We start from the raw sequence: 15,709 nt of genomic DNA on the forward strand, positions 1-15,709 counted from the left end.
ATGAAAACAGCGCGATTTTATTAAATTTTTATTACTTTCTCCTTATTTGTTTAATTTTTATAAAGAGTATGTATCATTTACGTGGAAAAACGCTGAAAAAAATAAAACTTATTAGGTATTGTGAAAATTCTTGTACAAGTAAGTAATGGTTATTTAAACTATTTATAGCACGCCGATGAATTGCTCGTATATAGAGAATTTCCTTTTTCCCCTTACCCTTTACGGATACCCCGTATTTACAGAACGGATCGACGCAGGGTCGGACTGGCCATATTATATTATATATTACTATTAGGGAGGCCCCAGCCTTCGCGGGACCCCTTTATAGTTCATTATTTATTCTTAACAATATTTGCTTTTGCATTGCATTGGTTTACCTTGCAATAGGGTAGCTCCCTGATTTCTATACAGAGTGAGTCTTAAATAAGTGCAAATATTTTCAGGACTGGTAAATCTCGATAAAAGAAACATAATATTTTCTCTTTACGGTTTTTTCAAATAAATCCAAAACAACCGAGTTATTTCACTTTTAAAATTTCCAATTTTTTGCTAAAATTTTGAGAGTCACTCGATTTGCTTTCTTGTATATTTAATCTAGTACCAATGTTGCCAAATTACAAACAAAGTATGTTTTAAACCAAAAATTAAAAAAATTTCCAAAATTTTTTTAAAAAAAATTACAAATTTTCAAAAAAAAAAATTGCGCAAAAAACCTCATAATCGTGTTTCTTGGGTCAAAATATACTACCCCTAAAAATATTTGCACTTATTTAAGAGTCACCCTGTATATAATAGGGAAAAATTGACTAAAACGTAAGGCGAAATAATACGCAAAAAATCCACACGAGCCCCTCCTTACATTGCCACCCGGGCTCCTTTGGCCTAGTGCGACCCTGGATCGACGTACTGTACTAAAGAAACATACGAGTAAGAATCCGTGTGTTTGCTTTAGCGTGACCGTAACGGAAATTACGGAGATAGCAGCATTTCGGTGGCTATTTTAGATCATTGGGAGTTAGCAGATATTATTGAGTTAAAATAGCAAATTTTCTTTAACGGGAAAAAATGTATTTGCTTTCCCTACTTATAGAGTAATTTTTTCTCTTTCTAATGGTAGGTATAAAAAAACGTATTAACATAAAAAATAGAGTTAGCAGGTTATCACGTTTCACTAACGATATTAAATTGTTTAATGATAGACAATCCGTATTATTAACGTACTGTACCCAAAATATGTAAATCTACGTATTAATCAGTAGTTCTAGCAACACAGTAGTCTCGCGTAACCACTCACTCTGTCGACAGAAAGCAGAACTACGATACAGTATCCTTTATCCGCTGCGCTGTAAACGACTGTCAGCGCGCAGTGGCGCAGAGCTAAACTAAATCTCGGAATTCTCGGACAGGCTGACGGCAACGCCAGCTACATCTAGGACAGGTTTTGTGCCTCAAAATCGTCCATAAGGTTGCGCGTCTTCTTATGTCTTCAATCCACGCTACTAGTAAAAATTGTTAAACTTTTCTTATGCTAGTTCCACCCTCATAGATAGCTATCTTGACCTTTACAATTATGAGTTGCAACCTTCCTGTTTATTACACATTGACAAGTTTCAAGGAAGTGTCGATTATATCTAGCGATTATACGATAATTAAACGGCTATGGCTTATTGTCTCTCGAGATTCTCTCCATTATACTAAGCCAGAAGAGAAAAAAATATGTTGCATAAACAATTATGATAACGGTTAATTTTGACTGAGAAAGGGTTTGATGGCTTGCAGTGATTAAAGCCAGGGTTGGGTAAGGACGCGTAGAAAATTATATTTCTACGTGTATGTAGAAAAGTGCGTAGAAAATGTGGAATATTAAGTAGAAATTGTATAAAATCGGAGAACAGGTACAAAATTAATGTTGTATGTTTAAAGCCGTTTTTTTTTAATTCAGAAGTTTCTTCCTTTGTATTTTTTTTAAACTTTATTAAGTAAGTGTAAAAATTGTAATATGTACGCGCGTGCTATCCCTCTATTCTGTGACGGTACTAACTCCCTGAAGTTGAGAGACAGCAATCGATCTGAAGACTATTAGAATATTTTTCCATTTAATCTAAAGATAGTACAGAAAAATCTGATTGTTTTTCTTCAAAAGTTTTTATTGTTATTTTTTTTAATTTTACCATAGAAAGCCTGTGGTTTCATAAACTATATACATAATAATAATAACTATTGTAGTTTGTAGCTTTTACTTTTATTACGTTAGATAATTTCAAAGTTTACAGAATTATCGTTGTGATTTGCCAACCATGGACATATTCGGCGCCGGGCTGACTCACTGGAATTTAAATTTTCCGCTGGCGATTCAGGTGGTAGCTCTGCTGTAAAAAATGTCAAGTTGCCACATTTATTTATTTATTTCCCGTCATTCAGGTTTGACGCTTTAGTTTTGTGTTACGAATTTTTGGTTTAAATGAATTGTGATAGTTCTTTTTGAACCTCTTTTAGTGCGAAGTGTACAAGATAGCTTAATAACCGTAAAAAACTCATCGCAACTTTATTAGAATATTTTGAATGGGAAAGCGGTATTAATGGCCCTCTATGTCCCTTAAGAGTCTATTACTCTGTACTTTCGGGTTGCTCTCAGGGGTCGGGTAAAGCGGGTGTGTGGCCGAAGGAAATACATTTCAGAGATCTGCTTAAGGCTTAGCCCGATCCTGTCGTGTTAAGCCACACCCAAAATTCCAAACACACGAGCTTTTATTAAGACTTGATTAAAGTTTTGGAAAGCTTCAGCATTTGCCATAAAATAGCGAGTAATTTGTTACAAAACTATAAAAATCATATATCACTGTAATCACAAAACTTCAATCATTTCTATATTGTAACGGAATTTTAAATTATGTTTTTATTTTCGAGAAAATTTAGTCCAAACATAAGAAATATTTTGTTGATGTTTGACTATCAAAATCTTAAAAATAAAGGAGTTGTCTAAAAATGTTCTTCAATACGGATATAGTATAATCCTTTATCTGCAATTTCCTTCTTCATTTGTGTCAAAATACTTTTCTAGCCAGTTTTACATAAAACGTTAAATACCGAACGCTTATTTTGATACTTTTTCAGACTAGTGAAATGGACTTTTAAGTGCTGGTAAGAAGGCAGGGGTGGATGGGCCATATGGGAAAATGGGAAAATTCCCGGTGGGCCGGTGGAAAGATGGACCGGTCGGTGGGCCGGTCCCGATCAGAGCTCAAAAAAAGATTGGATTAGCAAAAATGAAATGGTTAAACTTCTAACTAAAGTGACGTAAGATCCTTAGTGACTCCATAACTAACTAATCAATTTGCATCAGTATAATCGTCAGTTGCTTTTAAAACACCAGTTTGTAAAAAAACTATTTTAAAATGTCTTTCTCTGGGACACTTATAATTTTAATAATCATCTGTTGTTTGTTCGGTTTGAAAATTTTTATTATACAAAGTGAGTCTATAAGTGGAAATATTTTCAGGCCTGGTAAAACTCAATAAAATAAATATAATATATTCTCTTTACCGAGTTTCAAATAAGTCCAATCGAGTTATTAAAGTTTGGAAATTTAAAAAAAATAGATTTATTTTTAAAAAAAAATTGAGCCACCTCAATTTTTCGGTATTTGCATCTCTTTGCATCGTAATATCAGAGATTAAAAAACTATACCGTGGGAAAATTTGCGGTGAACAGGAAGTTCTAAAAAGTTTTCTAAAATATGCAAGAAAATTTAAAAGAAAATGCTCGATTTTTAACATCTTTTTTTGCAAAAAAATCTCATAGACGTGTTCCTAGGGTCGAAATATACCACCCCTGAAAATATTTGCACTTATTTAAGACTCATCCTGTATAGTTTTACCCACTATTCTTTTATTTATAACTAATAAATATGACTGACTGGCAGCAGAAAAAAGAATTAATAGCATTTGGTAAATTTAAATAGTCTCGATCTAAATGTATACTAAACGGTAGCGTAGATTGACAAACTGGGGGCCTCGGTTCAATATTTTTCGAGCTCTCCTTTGTAAAAAGGTAGACGAATTTGACGCGAACTCTGCGGTTGACGGAGAAAACATGGACTAAAAGCCAAATCTAAATTGTTGTTTAAAATGTAGCTAAAATGAATTTGCTAAAAATTACCGAGGCAGCAGAGAAGAGTTAAATAAGGTTTAAACTATATTAGATAATAAAATATTAATATGTTTCGAAAATCCAAATATTCTTATTATGGACTGTAACATAGCATTACATCAGAACACATTTATATCAACTGCCTAGGTATTGCCTAGGTTTTTTTCGTTTGAGATAAGGCATTATCATACAATATGCCAAATGTAGAAAAGTATAGAGGAAAAGTTTCGTGATAAGAACTATATAATAACCTAAAAAATGCTGCAGTTTTAATGGCCGGTTCATTCAGTTAAAAACACGTGTACACGAGGAGGCTACTGTTGTAGCAGAAAAGAGAAAATTTCTTTCTACAATGTGTAAGAAAGTATATACCCGAAAAGCTAAAAGTAATGTATTTCACAGAGGATTGAGTCAGCTAAACTGAATGAATCAGGAAGTCTTAAAATTTCTCAAAATCGTAGCCTATTCAAGATCAAATTACCGTTATCGATAATGGAAATAAAGCAGTAGAACCCTGTAAAACTGAGTCATTTTGTATTAAAAATTCAGATGTCCGACCCAATATTGGTCTTTACGAAAATTTTGATCAAGACAATTTAATTTTTTTTAAAACATAGGCAAAAGAGCTCTTTCGCACGAGCGAAAAACACCCTTACATATATTAATAACTAAAATATGTTTCTTCCTTATGGTCATTTTGTTTTTGTGGATTTGGGCCGGTTGCCTGTTTTTCCCGGGCCGGTTTCCTCTTCCCCATCCACCCCTGCAAGAAGGTATGAGTTTTGTTGATATAAGTAATAACTGTTTATACAGGGTGTTTCAAAACAAATGCGAAAAACTTTACGGGGTGATTCCTTGTTCAAAATAAAGGGTAGTTTGCTTTATAAACGTGGGGTCAAAAGTCAACCATTAGGGAGATATCGCGGTACAAAGATGGCGGAAAAATAATGTGTTTATTTTTTATCTTGAAAACGAAAAGAGATAGACTAATGAAATTTTATGGAAGCATTACTGTTATGAAAACACACTTTCAGGTAATTTTTTTACTTTTTTAAAATGAGTGGAAGGGGTTGAAATAAACTACCCCTATCATTCTTGTTAACGAAATTTAAAGAAAAATCTTCTCAAACACATGCAAATGCTTTAATTTGGATAGTCTAGTTTGTTTAGAAACTTTTTTACCTGTTGTGTTTTTTTAAAAAAATAACTAAAATTAAAAATAAAAAAAAAAATAAAACTCACCGATTGGAAATTAAAAAATAAAATGTAAAGCATTACATGTCAGGACAAAAAACATTTTTAACGATAATAACGATAATAATAATCATCTAGATAATAACGTATTGCAGTAGAGTAATGTCAAATAAAATAATTATTAGGAACATCCTAAAAAGTAACAGCGGCCGACTAGATTTTTTCCTAAAAAAATTACAGCAGCCCACTAGATTCTTTATCAGAAAATGTTTTTTGTCCTGACATGTAATGCTTTACATTTTATTTTTTAATTTCAAATCGGTGAGTTTTATCAAAAAAATACAAGAGATAAAAAAGTTTCTAAACAAACTAAACTATCCAAGTTAATTTTTTTGCAAGTGTTTGATAAGATTTTTCTTTAAATTTCGTTAACAAGAATGATAGGGGTAGCTTATTTCAACCCCTTCCACTCATTTTAAAAAAGTGAAAAAATTACCAGAAAGTGTGTTTTCATAACAGTAACGCTTCCATAAAATTTTATTAGTCTATCTCTTTTCGTTTTCAAGATAAAAAATAAAACATTATTTTTCCGCCATCTTTGTACCGCAATATCTCCCTAATGGTTGACTTTTGACCCAACGTTTATGAAGCAAACTACCCTTTATTTTGAACAAGGAATCACCCCCTGAAGTTTTTCGCATTTGTTTTGAAACACCCTGTATATTTCTAATTAATTTATTTTTGCTTCCTAAAATATTTTGATAAAAGAAAATTGTATAAAAGTGGGCAACGCTGTGTCGGTCCAGCTTAATCGCGTAACTAAAAGTTAAATTAGTATGAACTATAGTTCTGAACACAATGCATGTCCGAAATTTTAAGTGTCATCGAAAAGGAAATAAAAATTATTTTAAGTAATTTTCAGACATTTCGAAATGTAGTTAACTTTAGAAACAGAAAAGAAGTAGTTTACGCAGTGATAAAATCTCAATCTTTATTACTACTGGCTTTTTAAACATCAAAGGCTTCTGGGTGGCAATGTCTAAAAGCCCGAAGTATTTGCAAACTATTTTTATCATTTTATTGTAATTTATTGGTCGTAAGAATCTGTCAGATCTGATGTTTTTATTATGGAGTAAGTATAATAAATAAAATACGACAATATAACAAAGGACAATTTTTTTAATTAGAGACACAAAAATCAAAAATATAATGCATTTGACACTTTCAACAAAAAGATTAAGGAATGAGTACTGTACGATCGAAAAAAAAAACGGCGTCAAAGACGGCTGGGGAATGACAATCGATGATGATTTTCATTCAAAAAAACACTATGAAAGTTTTAACTACGAATCTGCGAAAATGTGCTTTAATCAGGGTTGGGTAGGCAGAAAATTTTATATATTCTACTGTATTTTCTACACGTAGAAGATTAATTTTCTACATTTTTTACATGTCTAGACATAGAAAATTAAATGCCGTGTAAAATTAAATCGACGCGTTAAATGCCGAACGCTTATTTTGCTACTTTTTCGGACTTGTGAAATGGACTCTTAGTGCAGACACAACTCGAGTATGTGGAATTTTGCTGCGATACTCTATGAGACAGAGGCATGCCTAAGCGGAGTAGGAAAGGACACCAAAGAAGCTAAAATAAATAGCATCACTCGTTACTTCTTACAAATGAAAGTGAAATATATCTGTCACAAAAATATAGTTAGTACGTACTTATTCTCTATATATTTTTCCTATAAATATTTACCCATTCTATTAATACCCTCTTTATTTTTATTCAAAAATTATTAGAAAGGAATTCGGATTTTAGAAATAATGGCACTTAAAATGCTGTTTATTTTCACAACGAATAACACACGTTCTCTTGTTTCATCTTCAATGAAACTGTGTATGTTTATTCTGCATTTTCCTGTTTACGTTCATCGAATTATTATTGTGAAGTTTTGTTCATTCATCGGCATACACAGTGGGCTCATCCCGGCAAGAGTAGCCTCTTTGGAATCCATTGTTTGGTGTTTTTAATAAGTGTTTATTTAATGGTTTAAAGTAATACGCGGAAAGAGGTGTAATAAAAGCGGTGGTTTTTAAAATGTGTGCTTCTTAAGTACCTACTGTATGGTATAAGTTAAAGGTATCCTTTGTTGTGGAAATTTTTATTATTGTACTTACTATGTTATTATACTACTAAGGAATAATGTATTAGAGCTAATAAAAATGTAAAACATTTTTTATGTTTATTAGCTGTTTATTTTGTAATTTTTAACGTAATAAATGTTAATTTCTGATATTTCATAGATGTTACAGTTCATACCAAAACGAAATAAACTTTTAGTTACCTGATTAAATAAAAAAAATCAACTCTAAAATATGTCGTCATGTAAATAAAGAAATATATATATTTAAAAAAAATGTATCTATGTCTTACAAATGTTAATAAGATAATACAGGGTGTCAGTGTGTGTGTGTACAGAAATAAGTGTAAAGTAAAGTGAAGTATTTTAAGGGGTGGTAGATCTCGATAAAAGAAATTTAAGTCCAAAATAACTGAGTTATTTTACAAACAAATTTAAAAAAATAAAAATTTAAAAAAAAGTGGAAAGTGATTTTCTGCTAAAATTTTGAGAACCACTGGATCTTTTCTGCATTTTCTTTCTTGTAAATTTAATCTAATACCTATATTGCCATATTATAATGAAATTATATTTTTTAACTAAAAACTAAAAAAAAAATCCAAACAAATTTTCAAATTTTTTTTTCGCGAAAAAAAACCTCATAGGCGTGTTTCTAGGGTTGAACTATACTACCAGTTGTAGAATGTAGAATGTAGAATGAGTAAGAGGGGGAGTTAATCACTGCGACCTTAAAGATCTTTCTTCCCCCCTTCCTTGAGTCATCACACAGTCTATAACCCATCATACCCCTGTTGTAGAGGGGAAAGGGTATTTCCCATCCTCCTCTGACAACAGTTATTCCTCCGAGGGTACACAGCCTTCCACGATTGGAGTTTGGCCCTCCGTGCTGCCCTTCACAGTCGAGGAGCTTGCCTCCGGCTGAGGAACCCGTGAGATGGAGGCTGGATGATCTGTGTCCACTTTCTCCACCTCTTTAACTTGGTCTCTCCTTAGACCTAATACCGGTGTTGTCCCGTATCTATAATAGAGGATATATCCCTCTTTCTCTATTGCTGCCTTGGATCTGAGGTCAATTCCTATTGTGAGGACCTGATCATGACCCTCCTCCCTCGAGCTGATGACTCGACAACTCGATGTCCTTACATTGAAGTTCTGACCTTGGATAAGGCTCAGCAGGTAGGTGGTGTCTTTCCCCTTGCTCCTCGGCAAAAGACCGTTATGGCCGCCCCTTTAGAGATGTTTTCTCCCTTCACTGCAACCAGTTCCGGCTCCTGCCAATTTTTAAGCTTAGATGCGATTTCCACCAACCAATTCGCCGATTCTTGAGATACACAATCTATGAGGATCATGCCCACCCGAGAGTGTATCCCCACAAAACGTAGCTGACCCACATTTTGTAGACCGTTGTGTCGCTATCCGATCTCCATTTACTTCCTCCAGTATAGCCTTTTCTAGAGACGTTTGCTGGTCGGTGGTCAGAGCAACCTCTGGTAAATCCTTTGGCAGCACCGCCATTTTCACTTGTCCAGCAATAGCGGCAAAGCTGGTGATACGTCCCTGCTTGCCTCCCGGTGTTGGACGGCTTTCCATCCTGGCTTTTTTCTCTCCCTGCCGGAGAAGAGGTGAGAGGTCCTCGCTCCTTCTCTTGCCCTTTGATGGAGATGAGTCAGGTTGTTTCTTGGTTTCTTTACTCTTCCCTTTTCGGAGGAGTGTTTTCGCTTTTGCTTCCTCTGGAGCATGTCCTCCGCTCCGCTAAGACCTACTTTCAGAGGATAGTCTAGCTCACCTGATTGACCCAAGCCGGGTAGACGAAACGGTAGCTTGTGTCGCTTATTGGGTCTAGAGGTAGGCTTCCGACCCTTGCTGGAGAAGGTGGTAGCTTGTGTGCCACTTGTGGAGGATGATCCCAAGCAAGTGTCAGCCGCCCCTCTTGTAGTTTCCTTTGGATTTGGTTCCTTGGAACTTTCATTTATAGTGTTCCCAGTGTCGCTAGGGAGCTTCCCCACAGCTTCACCGGTGGTGTTTTTAGTACTAGATCTCACAGGTGTTCCCACGAGTCGCTAGAGACAGTCGGTCCACTTCTACAGAGCCCCGCATGTAGAAGTAAGGGGTAAATACAATGGGGTGCCCCCTGATGCCCCAAGGTTGAGGCCAGTAATGGCTAGTCCTCTATCTAGCCATGCATCCCTTTGACCTGGTCCAGCCATCTTAGGACTTAGGTTTTTGGTGAGGTTGTCTCCTTTTGGTCCAGGCGGTTAAGCTAGGACCCCCCCCCACACCCTCTACCCGCGAGACATGACCACAGTCAGTAGAGGGGTGCCTGGTATGACGGACAGGGGTAGCCTCGTCCGGCATCGTTATATGTCTTGGTGCAATTCCCTGGCCACGACACTACAGCCAGGGACAAGACGTTGAGGAGAGATGCTTGTTAGACCAAGCCAGGCGCTAGGGGATTCCCCCAGCACCTTACCAGCTGGATATGTGCTTAATATCTAAATACGAGTCTAAATAGAAATTCTATCCAAATTTTGTATGGGTCAACTGCCTTATTTAATCAACGTACGCCGTAATTTTGAGTGACATATATAGAAAACTACATCAGAAATCAGGAAAAATTGACTTAGACCACTCTGGTTTCAATGGCTCAAATAGTGTAACTACCCCGATCTAGTTTTATTTATTTAACAGTATCAACGACTATTACAAAACTGATCTTAAAATTTAAAATAACAGTTTTGAGCCATCTCGACCATGTGCAACTATTTTAGTTCCACCAGACGACCACAGCCGTATCCGAAATGCTCTTTTATAATGTCCCTTGTTGTACTTTTTGTCTTTTAAGGCCGATTTAGCGATTCCACTTGCCAAGAAGCTCTCGGTTTCCGCGAACTTATTTTAAGACGACCCCTTTTAGCCTTACAGATAATTAAAAGTAATAAAAAATTTCTGATGGATAAAAATTTGTGATTAATCGAAGAATTTCATGCCGGCTAAGACGATTTGCGCAAAATTCTTTGGGAAGGAACTTTTTATTGGTTATTAAAAGTGACGATAAAAGTTTACGAGTTTTAAATTCGGAAATTAAATGGGTCGTAAATCATAAAAATTGTGATTTTATCGAAAAAAATAAATGAGCGATGAAAGAATTCGAAGAGCAGAAAATTTGTTATAAACTCTAGTCCTAAATTTAATGAATATATTTTTTCCGGTTTCATAAATATAATAATAATAATAATAATTTATTTAATAATAATAATAATACAACTGAATGAAGCTATAATATACTATTTGATTTTTAACAAATATTATTCTAAATATTATCTATAGGATGGAGTACCTAGATGTGTAACATCTGTATGTACATATTTTAAGTAATTTGAAAATGATTTGCTAAATGTACAGAGTGTCCCATTTTGAGTTTTATCCCTAGATCATATATACAGGGTGATTCCTGTAAGTCGGTCATGCTTTCGGGGAATAATAGAGGACGTCGAAATATTAATTTTGATATAGCACACTATGTGTCGGAAATGTCTCTTACGCAAGATACAGGGTATTAAAGTTTTTGAAAAATTAAAAATATTCTTTAATAGTTTTTTAACAGTTGAAGGTATCGTTATAAAATTGAAGTAAAGAAAACCAACTTGACTTTTTTTTATAGAATATATACCTATTTAGTATATTATATACAGGGTGACAATTTGAAAACGAACAGCATTTAATATTACCTCTACCGATAATAGTATGAAAATGGCGAAATACGTCAATTTGCATATCAAGGGGGACAATTTTTGAGGCATTTATTGTCGTGTTACTTTCAACCCTTCGACCCCCAGGGCACCTACCCCTAAAATTTTAAATGGCAACCTCTATTTCTTCCCCATGTGCCCCCCCCCTCTGTATCCGCCACTGTACTATGATATCCATTAAAATGATCATCAGGCATTTACTTGAAAGATTGTTCAAACTGTATCATTAACATTTATAATAAATAAGTTTTCATGTTTTTATAACTATTATCAATAGAACAGTTTATTTGTATTTAGTAGGTATTTAGTGCAAAGTAAATGTTTTAGAAAATATTTTTTTCTCTTTGGTAGTCATCTAAACAAGGAGTGCGGAAATTAAAATGCGTGAGGTAAGAAGCTCTTCACTCACTCAAAATGGGTGAATTAAGAGCTTCTTAACTCACTGACGTAGATAAAGTACTATAAAATCGGCTGAATTTTATAAAAAAAAACAACATATTTTTGTGTTTGTAGTTCCTCTAAAATTAACCGTTTTATTTAATGTGCTCTGCACGCAAACTGCGAGACCCTGTATATTAGCGCGCCCCTGTGTTTACCTATTTCTTTTAAGAGATTTAAACCCTAATAAAGCACAATAAAAAACTTTAAAATGCCAACCAATACTTTTCACGCTCAAACGGCAACAACTCTAAACAAAATTCCTTGAAAAAAACCGATGTATTTGTTGTCGGGTCTGGGGGCGACCATTAAAAACCATAAACTTCGTCTGGTTTCAGGTGAAGGAACTGGGTTCGGACCAAGCCAAGGTGGAAAAATTGACGTTTTACAACCACACGGAATGCGAGTGCAAGGAAAAACAGGAAGAGGCAGTCACGGAGAGGCACAAAAGGACTGGCACGCCAGATGGGGGCAGTGCGGAGGTGTTCAACCAAACGCGAAATAGTGGATTGGATTTGAAATCCAGAAGTGACGGTCCGGAAAATATACAAATTAGGTAAGTCTCGTGTCTGTGACGGCCAGTGGTGGGTAGTGGATAAATAACACTAAAAGGTGTAAATAAAATCTACCTACATACGACACGGAGTATTGTAGCTAAACGATTACATTTTTACAAATCGTAAGTTTTGGGTTCCTTGAAGGACTATTAGAGCTACAATTTAAAAATAATTTTACAAGATACAGAGTGTCCCAAATAAATAAAAATATAGTTGTATTTTTTTAAATGGAACACCTGTATATTATTTTATTTTTAGATTCTACGACTAAAATAAAGGTAAATTTGATTAAGGTTTAACACACTTAAACCTTACCGTTTTTGAAATATTTTCAATTTTGTGAAATTACAGTAAAAAATTTAAGGCTTCATTTCTCCAAGGGTATCAAAGATTTTAATACTAAATATTTACTGAATATTACTTATTGATCAGATATTGTGTTGCAATAATAAAAATTATACTACTTTATACAGAGTGTCCAAAAATTTATATTAAATAATTACTAGCTTTATACGACAATAACATGTTTAATTTAAATAGAACATCCTATATATTTTGTGTGAATCAGATGCACAATTTAATTGTCTATCAAATTGTATTATACCATTTTTTACCCTTCAAGTTTTCGTAGAAAATGCATTTTCTTATAATTTGGTCCTTATTTATCACTATACCCATGGAATATTGACATTTTAGATTTTTTTAAAGCACAACATATGTACAAAATGTACAGGTGGTAGAAATAATAATATTGCAAGCCCATTTGTTTAAAAAAAGAAAACTATTTAAATCTTTGTAAACGAGTATACCAATAATTCAATATACCACCATTATTTCCGCCCAAAAATTAGTTAACTGAATTGTATTAATTAATAAATTATTCTGAACAAATGTGGATTCGAATCAGAAGTCAATATAATAATAAGTTATGAAAATGAGCATCTCTGTTGTTATAAATAAGCATTCGTCAAAAAATGAAATAAAATTTATAAGGTGTTACTTTTTACCACACTATCTAATACACATACAAAATTCAGTTTTTTAGTATTTGGGGCAATTATTATTAATCAACGTAAACAGTCAATTAATAATGTAGTTTGAATACTGGGATCATATTAATTGGTACTCTTTAACGAAAAATATTTAAACAGTTTGTACTCTTTGAAAATTTGTTACTTCTTTAAAAATAGTCTAAAATGTCAATATTCCATGGGTATATAGTGATGAATGACGTCCAAATTATAATAAAATGCTTTTTCTTAAGAAAATAAGTAAAAATGGAATAATACAATTTGATGGATAATAAAATCTGATTCTCGTCAAATATACAGGGTGTTACATTTAAATTACACAAGTTATTGCCGTTTAAAGCTAGTAATTATTTAATATAAATTTTTAGACACTCTGTATAAGGTAGTATTTTGTTTATTATCGCAACACAATATCCGATCAATAAATAAACTTCAGTAATTATTTAGTATTAAAAATGTTGATACTCTTGGAGAATTGAAACTTTAAAATTTTTACTGCAATTTCATAAAATTGGAAATATTTCAAAAACGGTAAGGTTTAAGTATGATAAACCTTAATTAAATTTACCATTATTTCAATCATTGAATCTAAAAATAGAATAATATACAGGGTATTCCATTTAAACTAATAAAACTATAATATTTTTTACTTATTTGGGACACTCTGTATCTTGTAAAATTATCTTTAAATTGTAGCTCCTTCAACGAACCCAAAACGTACAATATGTAAAAATCTAATCGTTTAGCTGCAATACTCTGTGTCGTATGCGGTGAACAACCCTGTATAGCCAGGTGTAAGGCATATACTCATTGAGGGATATTGTAGATATATACCTGATATACAGGGTGTCCCAGGCTGAGCGTTCATTAAAATTTTCTAGAGAACTACAATATCTAGATCGGCGATTTTTTATACATCATTTTGACAACCACTTTCTTATTTTAAATGGGTACCTCCATATTTTATTACATATTTAAATTCTCTGTAAAATTTTGATATTAAACACTCCTAAATAGGAAAAAGACTGCCTGTCAAAAAAATTTGTATAGTCTAAACGTCAAATTTAATGATTACCACAGCCACTGTGACATAAAGAGAATTATTTCAAAAATTGAGTTGTTCAAATGTCATATAATGTATGTATGATTGGCCGGAACTGTCATGCAATAATTGAGTGATTAAAAAATTATCATAATACATATATAACATACACATTTTTTATTTTACTAGTGTAAAGGTTTTTCAATTCGTTACTTTTTAATTATACATGTTCTTATACATTCTTTAAAACCTTTTCACTAGTGAAATAAAATACAGTAATAAAAAACGCTTGCATGACAGCTACGACCAAACAATAATTGAATTTTGAAATAGATGGCAACATGTCATAGTGACTGTGATAATCACTCAATCTGACGTTTAGGCAAGACAATTTTTTTGACAGGCAGTTTTTTTCTTTCAAATACAAAAGTTTTAAATAATTTTTTTCCAAAACCGGTTAATGTTAGGTAGTGTTTGATATCAAAATTCACAAAATTTTATAAAGCATTTAGGTATGTAATAAAAAAAGGGGGTTTCAATTTGACCTAAAAAAGTTGCTGTCAACTTCGTGTATTTTTCGGAAGTGCCGCTATATTGAAAATATTTTTAATCGATAGATCTCCTTGTGAAACAATGATGTGCAAAAAATCCCCGATCTAGATATTGTATAGTTCTCTAGAAACTTCTAATACACGCTCAGCCTGGGATACCCTGTATACTCGGTATATTCCTGGTATTATACTAGGGTATTTAGTATGCAGTCGTAGGGGTATATTAGGGAAATACAGTTGAAAACAAAAATCTACGAGTTTCTTGAGTAGGGCAATTATTATTTTTTTTATTTTATTTTTTTTTTCATCAGATGTAAATGTCCGAAAGAGTTCACACCTCGAATAAAATATTCGTCCAAATGTTACTGCGACTGCGAAGAATCGAATCAAGACTGTCTTCGGATGAAGAGAGGGAAAGAGTACAACAGCCTTAGTGACAGATTGTAAGTATCTGAAGTTGTAGTTATTTCCGGTGAAACAGAAACCAAACCAAAAACAATTGATCGTCAATCAATCCTAATTCCTAATTTATGTCATATATGAACATACAGTTCGTCTGCTGGATCTGTGTCTATGAAAGGAATGCGGACAAAAAACATTTAAATAAACAGCAATATATTTTATACGTCGACTTGACGAGTACGTCACCGCAAATCGCTCCGCCCACTCATTTTATTGGCTACTTGCAAATTTGTCGAATTTTTTATTGATGGGACGCGTCGTCTAATTTTTACGAAAACATCGAGAATATCGTTTCCCCACTCTCACGGATACCCGTAGCTACAAGAACGGACAGACGTACTGTACCAAATCGTTTTTTATCTATGAAAAAATAAAAGTTATAAGAAATTTGA

At 33.4% G+C, this 15,709-nt stretch overlaps 1 protein-coding gene across 1 annotated transcript in view; it reads left to right on the forward strand.

Moving 5' to 3' along the window:
• The window catches only part of LOC115884160 (vascular endothelial growth factor A-like), a 61,163-nt gene extending 45,861 nt beyond the window's left edge, over window positions 1–15,302 (forward strand). Inside the window, exons 5-6 of the mRNA XM_030902663.1 lie at window positions 12,013–12,230; window positions 15,167–15,302. Coding sequence (XP_030758523.1) covers window positions 12,013–12,230; window positions 15,167–15,302 — 354 coding nt within the window. The remainder of the gene's footprint in view (window positions 1–12,012; window positions 12,231–15,166) is intronic.
• Window positions 15,303–15,709: the final 407 nt, after the last annotated feature.

This window comes from Sitophilus oryzae, unplaced genomic scaffold, assembly GCF_002938485.1.
Source record: "Sitophilus oryzae breed Bouriz unplaced genomic scaffold, Soryzae_2.0 scaffold_2023_pilon_pilon, whole genome shotgun sequence".
NCBI lineage: Eukaryota > Metazoa > Arthropoda > Insecta > Coleoptera > Curculionidae > Sitophilus > Sitophilus oryzae.